The sequence below is a fragment of the Strix aluco genome, chromosome Z (assembly GCF_031877795.1).
Source record: "Strix aluco isolate bStrAlu1 chromosome Z, bStrAlu1.hap1, whole genome shotgun sequence".
Taxonomy (NCBI): domain Eukaryota; kingdom Metazoa; phylum Chordata; class Aves; order Strigiformes; family Strigidae; genus Strix; species Strix aluco.
The window spans coordinates 53748051-53760515 of record NC_133971.1 but is presented as its reverse complement, the minus strand read 5'-3'; the positions used below and the strand labels follow the sequence as shown (position 1 = coordinate 53760515).

Genomic DNA, 12465 nt, shown 5'->3' with positions numbered 1-12465 from the left:
CCTGAATGCTGAGCAAGATGTTGACCTGGCAGATGTTGACTGACCAGCAGCTTGGTTTTTTGGATGGTGAGCTGCCAGAAGATGTGAGAAGATGTAGGTTTTCTTGCTTTTGTGAACATTAGGTACTGCAGTACAACTAGGAGCACTCAGTGTAGTCTGTTTTATGTTCCCACATTGCAACTTCATGAGCTTACACAGAATTATAGAAAGAGAGGCCTTGTGTGTGTATTAGGGGATCTCTTACTGTGATGTGGCAATGACAACCAAGGAGGAGAAGGATCATGTTATGACCAGGTACTTTCCTTTCAGCTATAGCAAGTGCTGAAATTTGACTGAAATATGATCATTTTTGATTACTTGAAATTAGTAAAGTGACAGCGTAAGAATTAATAAAATATTTGTACATTTAGTTAATAGCATTATTGATTAATAACAGTGCTCTTGAAATCAGTGAAACAACTCATATCTGAACAGTTATATACCAGTCTGAGTTTTTTGTAGGATGGAAGTCTTCATTTTCCCTGTTATGTATTGTAAGGTAACGGCATTTAAGTGTAATTTTTCAAAAATATGTATTCATTCTAAATTTGGCTCTAAGGTTTCAGAAGTCTGAATTGGTTTGTTAAATTGCCTGTATTTGCCATCGTTATGTGGTCAGTGGAGGGAGGGTGTAAGGATTTAGTGGTGTACAGATACATTCATTAAACAAAGCAGAAATTCTGTACTGAATTTCAGGGGCCTCTCTATCTGCCTTGCAAAAACCTTTGTGTGGCTATTTTTTTCTTTTGCAAAAGTAGCCATTGGGGAGGATCTCAGTGCCTCAGCTTAGGTGCAGTACATTTAGTCATCTTCTTCTCTAGAGCACAATTGACATTCTTGATGATAATTAGGTGAAATCAAAATCCTGTCTTTTTTTTTTTTTTAAATAAAAAAGCTGTTTAGTATATAATAAGTAAAGTTCACCATGTCTCTGGAAACCTTATTTCCAGCCCCCACTAAGAGGTACTCTGCTTCCTCAAAGACCTCTAATACATATTCTGTGTTTGGAAGATTTACTAATAATTTCAAAGATGAAGGTGACATTTTCCTGACATTTCATACATAGCTTGAAAAATTCATCCTCTGAAACTCTTATTAAAACACAAAACATGGTGCAGACAACTTAACTGTACATTCTGTTCTGATAGTCATTCAAAAAGAAAGCAAAGGATCAATCATAGTTTTCCTGCTCCTTTTTTTAAAAATTAATTTATTTATACAGTGTTTGCTGACATCTGAGGCTTTCCTAAGTAGAATCTGCCAAAAGCTTTCAGGTTTTTGTCTCCAGATAGTTCACCAATCTCTTGTTTAATGCTCTTCCTTGTCGCTGTTTCCCTGAATAAAAAAAAAATTACTTTCTAACCTGTGTGGCACCTTCAAGATTCTGGTATATAAGTAATCATATACATATAAGTAATCACAAGAGCAGAAAACTTTATTTGGAAATAAAGCAAATATTTTTTGATAGTAACTTGAGTGAATTCCTTGACTTGTTAGAAGTTATACATATTTTTAACAGTCTTTCTTTTTTAATGTTAGCATCATTCTGTGTAATTACATTCCTGCAGACCAGATTGTAGTAACAGTGCTTAATTTCACATATACCAATAATGAACTTTGAGTTACCACTCAAAATGAGGTCTAAATGTTAGTGAAGATACCAGCTCACTATTACTTAGTGATCAAACCCAAAAAACATGCTGGAAATTTTCAGGAAAGGAACAGAGAATAGAGAAGAAAACATTACATCACTGTATAAGCTGATTTGCACCTGCTTCTTAAATGCCATAGAACTGCAGAATAATTCAAACTGGAAGAGGTCACAGGAAGGCCATCTGGTCCCACTTCTTGCTTAGAGCCAGGGTCATCTTTGATGTTGTGTCAGGCTGCACAGTGCCTTGTTGTGGTTGAGGTTCTAGCAGCTCCAGTAACAGACATCTCTCAGGACAACCTGTTTCAGTATTTGATCACCATCCTTTTTTTTGAGTATCTAACTGAAATTTGCTCAATGCAAATTTTCTGTTGCTGCTTGTCCTTTTGCTGTGTATCACCTAGAAGAGTCTGGCTCCATATAACCACTTTTACTTTCAACTCCCTAAATTACAAAAATGATGTAGGAGAATTCAGAAAGGCAAAGTAATGCTCAGATATGTGGAGGAGCTTCTGTAAAATTAGTGAATAAGTAGATTGGGCTTTTCAGTCTTGAAAAAGCAGACTGAAGGGGAATGTGATAAAGATGTATACATACAGCATGTTGGGCGTTGGATGGTGTGGAGAAAGTGAATAGGCAATAATGGTTGTTCACTGTCTTTTCATCAGCAAGAGGCAGGGGCCATGACATAACCACAGTAGGCAGATGATTCAAAGCAAGAAGACGAACCTGTTTTTCAAAAACATAATTAAGTCGTGCAACTGGATGCTACAGCAGTGGGTTGTAATAATTTATATAGATTCAGAAAGAAGCTGAAAAAATTTATGGAAGAAGAATCCTTCCATGACTGTTACATGTGGAAACTTATACCACTGAGACAGATCTTCTACCACAGATCTTCAGAAGACAAAGATATGCTATGAAAAATTATCATTCTTTTCTTACAGGCCATTAGGCCACTGGCATGGCCTGGGATGCATCTTTGGTCTGAGAAAATACAGCTGTTCTTAAATTTCACACCAGTAAGTCTTGTTTTTCAGGCTAGTCCCTGCAATTCAGAAGGTAGAACATTAACTTACATCTAGTGCAGTGTTTTACAGTATGTGAACGTCAATTATTCATCATTCCTGCTGCTTTGGAAGGTGTTACATGTGTTTAAAACAGAAAATGTTAGCTTATCAGAAAATGATTTTTGAATAACTATGTTGTTTAATTGGTTTTACTGGGTACTTGAGATATTTTTAATTAGCTTTGAATGTTTTAGTTTATTAACTGTGTTACATCTTCATGTCTCTGCACAGTGCTGCTCCCAATTCTAGATATCTACAATAGCAAACTAAGAAAATGCATATTATTATTCCCGAGAAGGTGCTCCAAAGATAGGTGGTCTGCTCAGCTCAAATAATCAGCTCAGATTCAGCCAGCAACTCATTCTGTGTGTGAGTCTCATGATAATGGTTTAAAATAAGTAAAAATAACATGATTCTGTATCTGATCTTCTACTTGCGGTCTTTCTGAGATACTCAGTTCTGTCATAGATGAAGAAGAAAAAGCCTTTTGAGGTATGAGATTAGTCTTATTGCTGAAATCAAATCGTAGACTTCAGGGACATCAGGCATGCTCTACTGTATATTCAGGTTTTAATATATGTCGACATTTACATCTCCTTTAGTATGTGCTAATACCTGTAAAACAGACACACAAAGGTTTTGTGGTTAGTATATCCACTCATCAACAGGCAGACCAGAGTTACTGTCATAGTCTATTATATGTTTTTGAGGCTTCTCGTAAATAACTTTTAATCTCCACTGTTGAAGTGACTAAGGCAGGGGATCATTTTCAGAAAATTATTTTCTCTAAAGCTTCTTTGAAGAATTCTTGCTTATAAATCACAAAATTCCAGTCTGATGCCAGACATATACAGCCTTCTAAAAGCAAATATTTTCCTTGTTCTCCCCATTATCTAAATTTGAAGCCTTAAGGTGAATGTTGTTCTGGCGTCTTTTTCATCAGGAAAGTCATGTCTTCAAACCAGGAATGAAACTAACATTTAGTGAAAAGGAGAACATCTTAATTGCTCTGGCAGATCCTGTCTGGTATGTCTTTTTTATCTCTTAAGTTCATTGAACATATCATTTGCAATAGCTACTAGGAATCCCTTCTGGATCCCTACTAGGAAACCCTTCTGGTTTTACCTTCGAGCTCTTGTACTGTACTAAAACAGTTTTCAAAAAATCTGTGAGCACCAATTCCCTAGCCAGATCTCAGAAATGGTACTATCATGGTGGTATCTTTTAGATATCACCGATTACGTTCTTCTAACTGAAATCTCCTTTTCTTCTGACACTGTTTTCTCTTTCAGTTGGAGAGTCCTCAACATATTTATTCTAAATTTCCCATGAGGTTCTCTAATTTAATTTCCAAGCCCAAATTCAACTTCTGTATCCATGCTGATGGTTTATATCTGATTCATCAGGCAGTCTTTCTTTGAATGGAATAATATTAAAGTATTGACCTATTTATATCACCTATATGTTCATGTCTGGCTGGTGTTTTTAACAGTATTCCATATATGCTGCATTGTCTGTTGTCACTCTTATTGCTAATCTTCCACCTTTTGATCATTAGAGATAGTGTTACTATTTGCCTGTCCCTCAGAAGCACTAATTCTGTTTTATCTTGGATCTCTCTCCAACTTCTTACTTCCTTGCTTTTCTAATAAAGAGTATAGATTATTTTTCTTTTATAATAATATCTAAGATACAGCCATTTTTCTGGATTTATACAGCTAAAAAGCTCTTTTGTGCTTTTACATTATGCAGTTCAATTTAAGCAACATCTTTTGTTCTGTTGCTTAGCCTTGCCCATTCAAAATACCATTACAAATATGATTCATATGGCCTGTCATTTTGATTGTGTCACACTTCTGAGTGTATTGTATTGTTTTTCATGCACTCTAAGATCTGTGGTGATTTTTTCCAGTGACAGAACTATATGTCTGGCAAAAGGGAGATTTTTGTCCACAAGACCCTAACAGTTGTAATGCATGACCATACGAGATAAATTCTACTGGAAAAACCATTAAAATGGACGGGACCTCATGTTGCACAAAGTCCCTCAAAGTAAAGACATAGTAAAAGCATAGTCAACACAGAAGCTTGGCTTTCTGTCTATCATATATAAGATGCACCTGAGGAAATCCTCAAGCAAAATAGGGAGTGCTTCACTTGTGTTTTTCAACTGGCCTGAATCCTGCTGCTCTTTTGGATTCTAGGCTGGGTTTATGTGGCAGGGTTTTTGGTCGTGGGGGAGGGGGCTACAGTGGTGGCCCCCTGTGACAGAATTCTTGAAGCTCCCTCTGGCTCCAAATTGGATCCACCTCTGGCCAAGGCCAAGCTAATTAGTGATGGTGGCCATGCTACTGCAATAACATATTTAAGAAGGGGAACCTGAGAGGGGGTTGGGACTTGTGAGGAGGAGTTACAAGAAGGACACCTATACAAACACTGAGGTAAGTGGAAGGAAGGAGGAGGAAGTAGAGGGGGTGTGCTGAAGCAGAGAGCTCCCCTGTATCCCATGGTGAGATGGCAGGGCTGCCCCCCTGCCACCATGGAGGTCACTGGTGGAGCAGAGATTCGCCTGTGGAGGACCCCACACTGGAGCAGGTGCCTGCACCTGAAGAAGTCTGTGACTCTGTGGGAATTGCCCTTGCTGTTGTAGTTCAGCACTTAGAGGGCTGCAACATGCAGGGGTGACCCACATCAGAGCAGCTAGGGAAACACTGCTGCCCGTGGGAGGGACTCATGTTGGAGAAACTTTGTGGAGAACTGTCGCCTGTGAGAAGGGAATGACATGGAGCAGGGGAAGAATGCAGAGGAGTGCTCCCCACCTCCTTGGAGGAAGGGGCAGCAGACTGACCGAAAACCCCCCATTCCCTGCCCCTGTGCCACTGAGGGGAGGAGGCAGAGAGATCAGAAACAAAACTGAGCCATGGAAGAAGGGAAGGGTGAGAGGAAGGTGTTTTTAAGATGTGATAATGCTTCTCACTGTCCCACTCTATCTGTTAAGTGTTAGTTTTGTTAGTGTTTGAATTAAAGTGATGCTCTTTTTCTTCCCCTAATGAGTTTATCTTTCACCCATGACTCTAATGTGTAAGCCACCCCTCCCTGTCCTATCTGGATTTCTGAGCTTTTTGCTTCATTGTCTTCCCAGCACTGGAGGGGAAGGGGTGAGTGAACGGCTGCGTGGTGCTCTGCTTCCCTCTTGGGCTCAAACCGCTACAGGTTCTTACGCTTTATTTTTTCTCTCTGCATCTTGTCAGAAGAGAAAAATGGAAAGTAAAATTAAAGAGTGCCAGAGTGATTGTCTTCTGCTGTGATGTGTCTTGAAAAGATCTGAGGTAATTTTTAGACTATTAAGAAGGAAAAAGAGAACTGGAATAAAAAGGTTGGTTAAGGTACATACAAGTGGGAACAGGGTTTCAGCATTTCTTGTTTTGTGGCAGAAAAATTATAACACTGCTGCGTCCAAAATGAGTTGCTTGTAAAATAAGACAGAGCACTCCAATCTGATGTTACAAGTAGTTGCTGTCAGTCAGTTTCTCAATAAAAGAGTTACTTGTCTTAGTAAATCCTTTCCGTATTATTTTAAAATAAAAGCAGTAGTGTTTTGTATTGTTTACCAAAGAGGATGACAAAATGTCCCACTCATAAAACAGCTGTTTGTATTCCATACAGGAGTTCATCAGTCTTGCATCATTCTGGGATAAGTAGTTGGATTTTCAGCAGTTTTGCTAGGTGTACTTGTTCAATGGGTAGAAAATTCATAACCTGTTCTAAGGGCCAGTCCCAAGTCTGGTGGAGATTCATTTTGATTCACCCTGGAGAGTGGTTAGAAATATGGCTAGTCCTGAAGGAGAAATATCAGTCAATGCATTTTCCATAATTCCTTGTATGATGTGCTCTCATGCCACAGGTACTTTTAAACACAGTCAAAGAAATAGATTAAAATGTTATCTAATGACAGCATATATTTTCATACATATCTAGCTTCTAAATGGTTAAGTACAATTTATCCTGCAGTAATTCAGTCATTGCATAAAATGTTATGGCCCACAGATTAGTTTTCTTTTTCATGAAGTTGGTGTGGTATAAAATAAAGGAAGTGACAAATCATGCTACCATTTTGCTAATATCTCTGAAAGTAATTAATTTAAACCAAAATGAATCTGAATCAGCTAATATGTTTTAGTAGCCGCCAAGCATACTACTCCATAATGCTCCCTACAGCATCCCTGATGCAGAACTCCTAATTCCTTTCCAGTGTCCTTCTCAAGACTTTAGTCAAATAGTAACATGTCTTGCAAGTTTGTCTGAAGTGTATGTGGTGACTACATCACCGGCATGGTTGAGCTGATTGGTCAAATATCTGATACTTGTGGAATGAGTATTGTGTGGAATTATAATGAACTTTTCTTCTGAGGACACAGAGTCTCTGGTCTCTGTTAGCTTCCTTCAGAAATTTTAAATAACCTAATATCCTGAGATCATCCTTTCATCTACTAAATTCTTTGCTAAATTGTGAGGGCCTTGTCTGAGAGATTCAAAATTTAATGAGGCTAGGGTGGAGATCACTGAAAGACAGCTCTGATGTGTATTTCCTCTTATTTTCGAAAGCAGACTTAAAATAACACCCTGACTTAACTAATAAGACCATACATACACACATACTTAACTAATAAGACCATACATACATACACGTGTGTGTGTATATATGTAAAGTAGATGAGCTGATCTGGGTTGTATTCTTAAAATACTTAGGGAAAAATTTATACCTAATATGCATTAAAAATTATCTCTTCACACTGGTGAATATACTATTCACAAAGAAAACTGGTTTCCTGCAAGATCTAATGGTCCTTCTAGGGTGATATGCAGCTAGGCAATAAAAAAAAAAGTTGTTAAAATGTTAAAAATTTTTGTATTTTTGAAAGATTCTGTGATATTAATTTTGAGAGCTGATGATAAGTCAGAGATTTAAGAAATACAGAGTCTTTGGACTAAGTGAAGTTATGAGCACCTTAGAATTCACATTGATTTATGCTGAACTAGAGGTGTGTAAAGGCTGTTTCAGTGTTCCAGTTAGAGCCCTCTTCTTATGGAATTGAAAAATCCAGATGGTGGCTTCACCTATGGTTTACAAGTAGTGACAGAATACAAATGGATCCTATAACTTGCACTGATTGGTACTAATATTTACAAATAGTGTATTGTTAGAGAAGAACATGTTAATAAAAGGAAAAAAAAACCCCATATATTAGGTAAGGATAATGTACATGTGTAGTTTTGTTTTACTATGTGGATTTTTTTTTTATTATATGGTTTCAAATCAATGTCCTTTTAAATTAATAGGCATTGCAGGAGAACTGAGAATTATGTCCTTTGTTGTTAGGGTGTAAAAAATTTCAGTTCTCTTCATAGTTAGCAATAGTGATTCTTAAAATAATTGCACAAAATATTTAAGGAATTATAGAATTTGTCAGTGGTTGAATTGATATGAGTTAGCTTAATCCCACTGATGTTGACACTTAACTTGTTTCTGCCAGTAGAGGCTCAGCCCCTATCTTTTCTTTAGATAAAATCCAGGAGTCTACATTCCATGTTCTCCAATAATTCAATTATCATACTGATTTGCTTGTTTTCACTGGAGATACTGCTTTTTCTCCTAGGACAAGAAGGATAAAGTCTCAAGATTTGACACTATACGTCATTCCATAGCTGGAATCATAAGGTCTCCAAAATCGATGTTGGGTTCATCATCAGTAAGTAGTATCAATAATGTAGTCTTGTACTCCATTCTGTTATTTTTACAGCTTGAGTAGGATTTTTGTTCTGAGACATCATGCATTTCCATCTACATGGACAAGTATGACATTAAAATAATGTTATAAAAACACATTTCTGATTGATCAGTGGACATGATAATATTGTGGCGTAATAGTGTGTCGGAACAACTTGTTGCACTTTAGGAAAAAAAGAGCATTTATATGTTCTCTGCAGCTCCCAGACTGGTACTTTACTTTTAAGAGTACTCTTTTCAGTGAGTCTGATTTACTAGAAATGCAGTGTGTTACGATATTCTGTAGTAGGTCAGATGGTCATGCATGTCTTACCCATTGTTGCAATAATTACATTCCCCACATTTGTTATAAAAGCAACAGTAAATAAACATATGTCCTGATTCCGGCCAGGATAGAGTTAACTTCCCTTGGGCTGAGAGGGAGCACAGCTGGAGGACTGGGCCCAGATTGGTCACTGGAGTGTTTCATATCATGTGATGTTATGCTCAGTATATAAAGGAGGTGTGTGCTGTGACATTTCTGCTGGGCTTTTGGAGTCAGGGATACAAAGGATCCAAGGACTCTATACTCCAACTGAAAAGGAGATACTGGCAGCAAATGAAGGGGTCTGAGCTGCTTCAGAGGTGATCGGGACTGAAGCACAGCTCCTCCTGGCTCCCTGACTGCCAGTGCTGGGATGGGTGTTCAAAGGGAGTGTCCCCTCTACACACCATGCAACTGATGCCACGTGGAGTAAATGGGTCGCATTAATCACACAACGGGCTCAAATAGGGAGCCCCAGCTGTCCGGGAATATCGAAAGTGATCACAAATTGACCAGAAGGCAAAGATTTTGGAATGGCACCAGAGGAAGAGGTAGCACGTGCTGAAGAGGCCCCACCATATAATAAACTACTGGATAATGAGAAGCGATATGCCCTGTTTACTGACGGGTCCTGTCGCATTGTGGGAAAACATCGAAGGTGGAAGGCAGCTGTGTGGAGCCCCACACGATGGGTTACTGAAGCTGCTGAAGGAGAAGGTGAATCGAGTCAGTTCGCAGAGGTGAAAGCCATCCAGCTGGCCTTGGATATCGCTGGGCGAGAAAAGTGGCCGGTGCTCTACCTCTATACTGACTCATGGATGGTGGCAAATGCGCTGTGGGGGTGGTTACAGCAGTGGAAACGGAGCAACTGGCAGCGCAGAGGCAAACCCGTCTGGGCTGCTGAATTATGGCAAGATATTGCTGCTCGAGTAGAGAATCTGGTTGTGAAAGTACGCCATGTAGACACTCATGTACCCAAGAGCCGGGCCACTGAAGAACATCAGAACAACCAACAGGAGGATCAGGCTGCCAAGATTAAGGTGGCTCAAGTAGATCTGGACTGGCAACATAAGGGTGAACAGTTTATGGCTCACTGGGCCCATGACGCCTCAGGCCATCAGGGAAGAGATGCAACATATAGATGGGATTGTGACCGAGGGGTGGACTTAACCATGGATGTTATTGCACAGGTAATCCATGAATGTGAGACATGTGCTATGATCAAGCAAGCCAAACGGTTAAAGGCCATTTGGTATGGAGGACGATGGTTAAAATATAAATATCGGGAGGCTTGGCAGGTTGATTATATCATGCCCTACAAACTTGGCATGGCAAACACTATGTGGTGGAAGCAGCCACCGGTTGGTTGGAAACTTATGCTGTGCCCCATGCCACTGCCTGGAACACCATTTTAGGACTTGAGAAGAAGGTCTTGTGGCGGCATGGCACGCCAGAAAGAATTGAGTCAGATAATGGGACACATTTCCAAAACAACCTCATAGACGCCTGGGCCAAAGAACATGGCATTGAGTGGATATATCACATTCCCTACCATGCGCCAGCCTCTGGGAAAATTGAGCGATACAGTGGATTGCTAAAAACTACACCGAGAGCAATGGGTGGTGGAACTTTCAAACACTGGGACATGCATTTAGGAAAAGCCACCTGGTTAGTCAATACCAGAGGATCTGCCAAGCAAGCTGGCCCTGCTCAGTCAAACCTCCTACATACCATGGATGGGGATAAAGTCCCCATAGTGCGCATTAGGAATATGCTGGGGAAGACCGTCTGGGTTACTCGTGCATTGGGTAAAGGTAAACCCATGCGTGGGATTACTTTTGCCCAAGGACCTGGGTGCACCTGCTAATGCGGAAGAACGGAGAATTCCAATGTGTGCCTCGGGGAGATTTGATTTTAGGTGAGAATAGCCAATGAACCGAACTGTCAAATAACCCTGTTATTGCAATTGGTGCCTTGCAACATTCCCCTGCCACATCCAAAGCCTCCTGCTCCACCTACTGAGCCAACTCCGCCTCATTGCTCAGCCTTATAGACTGTCATAACAGATGGAACCCGAAGTTATGGACTAAATGAACTCAGCAGACATTGTGGAAGGATGGTCCATAGACTAAGGGAATGATATCTGTGAGACCCAGGGAATGGGGGGTGATTCCTTAGAATGTATTTGGAACCTGAGCATGACGTCAATGGCATGGAATAAGGGGTGGACACTGTCCTGATTCCGGCTGGGATAGAGTTAACTTCCCTTGGGCTGAGAGGGAGCACAGCTGGAGGACTGGGCCCAGATTGGTCACTGGAGTATTCCATATCATGTGATGTTATGCTCAGTATATAAAGGAGGTGTGTGCTGTGACATTTCTGCTGCTGGCCTGGGATTTTTGATGTGATCGGGATCACTGCTGGGGTCAGACTGCGCACCAGTTGCTGGGTGGTGAGCACCGCATTGTGTATTACCCGTTTGGACTTCCTATTGTTACTGTTGTTTTGTTACGATCACTAAACTGTTTTATTCAACCTATGAATTCTCCTTTTTTTTGTCCCTCCCCTATTTCACCCGGGGTGGGGGGGTGGGGCGGAAAGTAAGTGGCCGGCTGCGTGGTGATTGACTACCGGCCAAGTTCAAACCACAACAACATATTATTACTACTGCTACTTCCCCAATAACTGGTACTATTTAAGCAGCTAGATGTTAACACACCTTGCTTCAATCCCCACTGAAAATGGTTGTTGAGTATCTTTTACTTCTAGCTGGCTTTTGTTCAGCTTCCCTAATGTGAGGGATTGCCTTTTAATTGCCTATTACTTGTGATCTTGTCACCTGAAACATTAGCTCAAAATAGCATTTTTGAGAAAACTTTAGAATGATTGAACTTTCTATTTTATGCTGCAGTGTTGCATCCAAGGATGCATTAAACTTTAGTTAAGCTAAACAATATTCAGGAAGTGTGGAAGAGATTACAATTGCATATAGATATAGACATAGACATATATGTGTATATACATGTGGATACATAGGAAAATTGTATGTAGTGATAAATTAATGGAATAATAAATATGATAATGAGATAAAATTAGGACAGGAAGGCTTTTCCTATGAAAAATATGAAATTTTCATGACATATTTGAAAAGTAATGGGAAGAACCCTGCTAAAATATTAAAATATCCCTGGAGATAAAAAAATCTCCACCTTATCATGACCTTTGATTTATAAAACTTCTAACTGATGCAAAAATGCAACATTTTGTAAGCATATTAAAATGTATATTGCTGTGACTTCTGCTCTGTGTGTATGTGAAACTTAGACTTCAACTTTGTCTATTTGTGTTATGCAACTTGTTGCAATTTTTAAAATAAAAATAAAAATACTACCTAAACCTGCTTCAGAGACAAATTGGAAGAGGAAAAATTTCAAGAAGAGGATTAAGATAAAGCATTTAAGATGAAATTAGGGGAAGTCAATGTCAGAATTTTCATTGGCTTTAATTGAAGTGACATTTTAAATAATGTATGTGCCTCATTTTGATTTTCATTCCAATCTGTATAACTATTAATGCCATAGAAGTTGGTGTAAACCTGGTTGTAGATACATGG

General features: G+C 39.4%; 1 protein-coding gene across 8 annotated transcripts in view; it reads left to right on the top strand.

The window, feature by feature from the left end:
- FER (FER tyrosine kinase) overlaps nt 1-12465 on the top strand; it is a 209616-nt gene that overhangs the window by 84946 nt on the left and 112205 nt on the right. For all 8 annotated transcript variants that reach the window (XR_012621782.1, XR_012621783.1, XR_012621784.1 and 5 more), the window contains one exon: nt 8418-8510. Coding sequence is in view for 5 of the 8 variants with exons in the window: in XM_074813537.1 (XP_074669638.1) it covers nt 8418-8510 (93 nt within the window). In the remaining 3 variants the exon portion in view is untranslated. The remainder of the gene's footprint in view (nt 1-8417; nt 8511-12465) is intronic.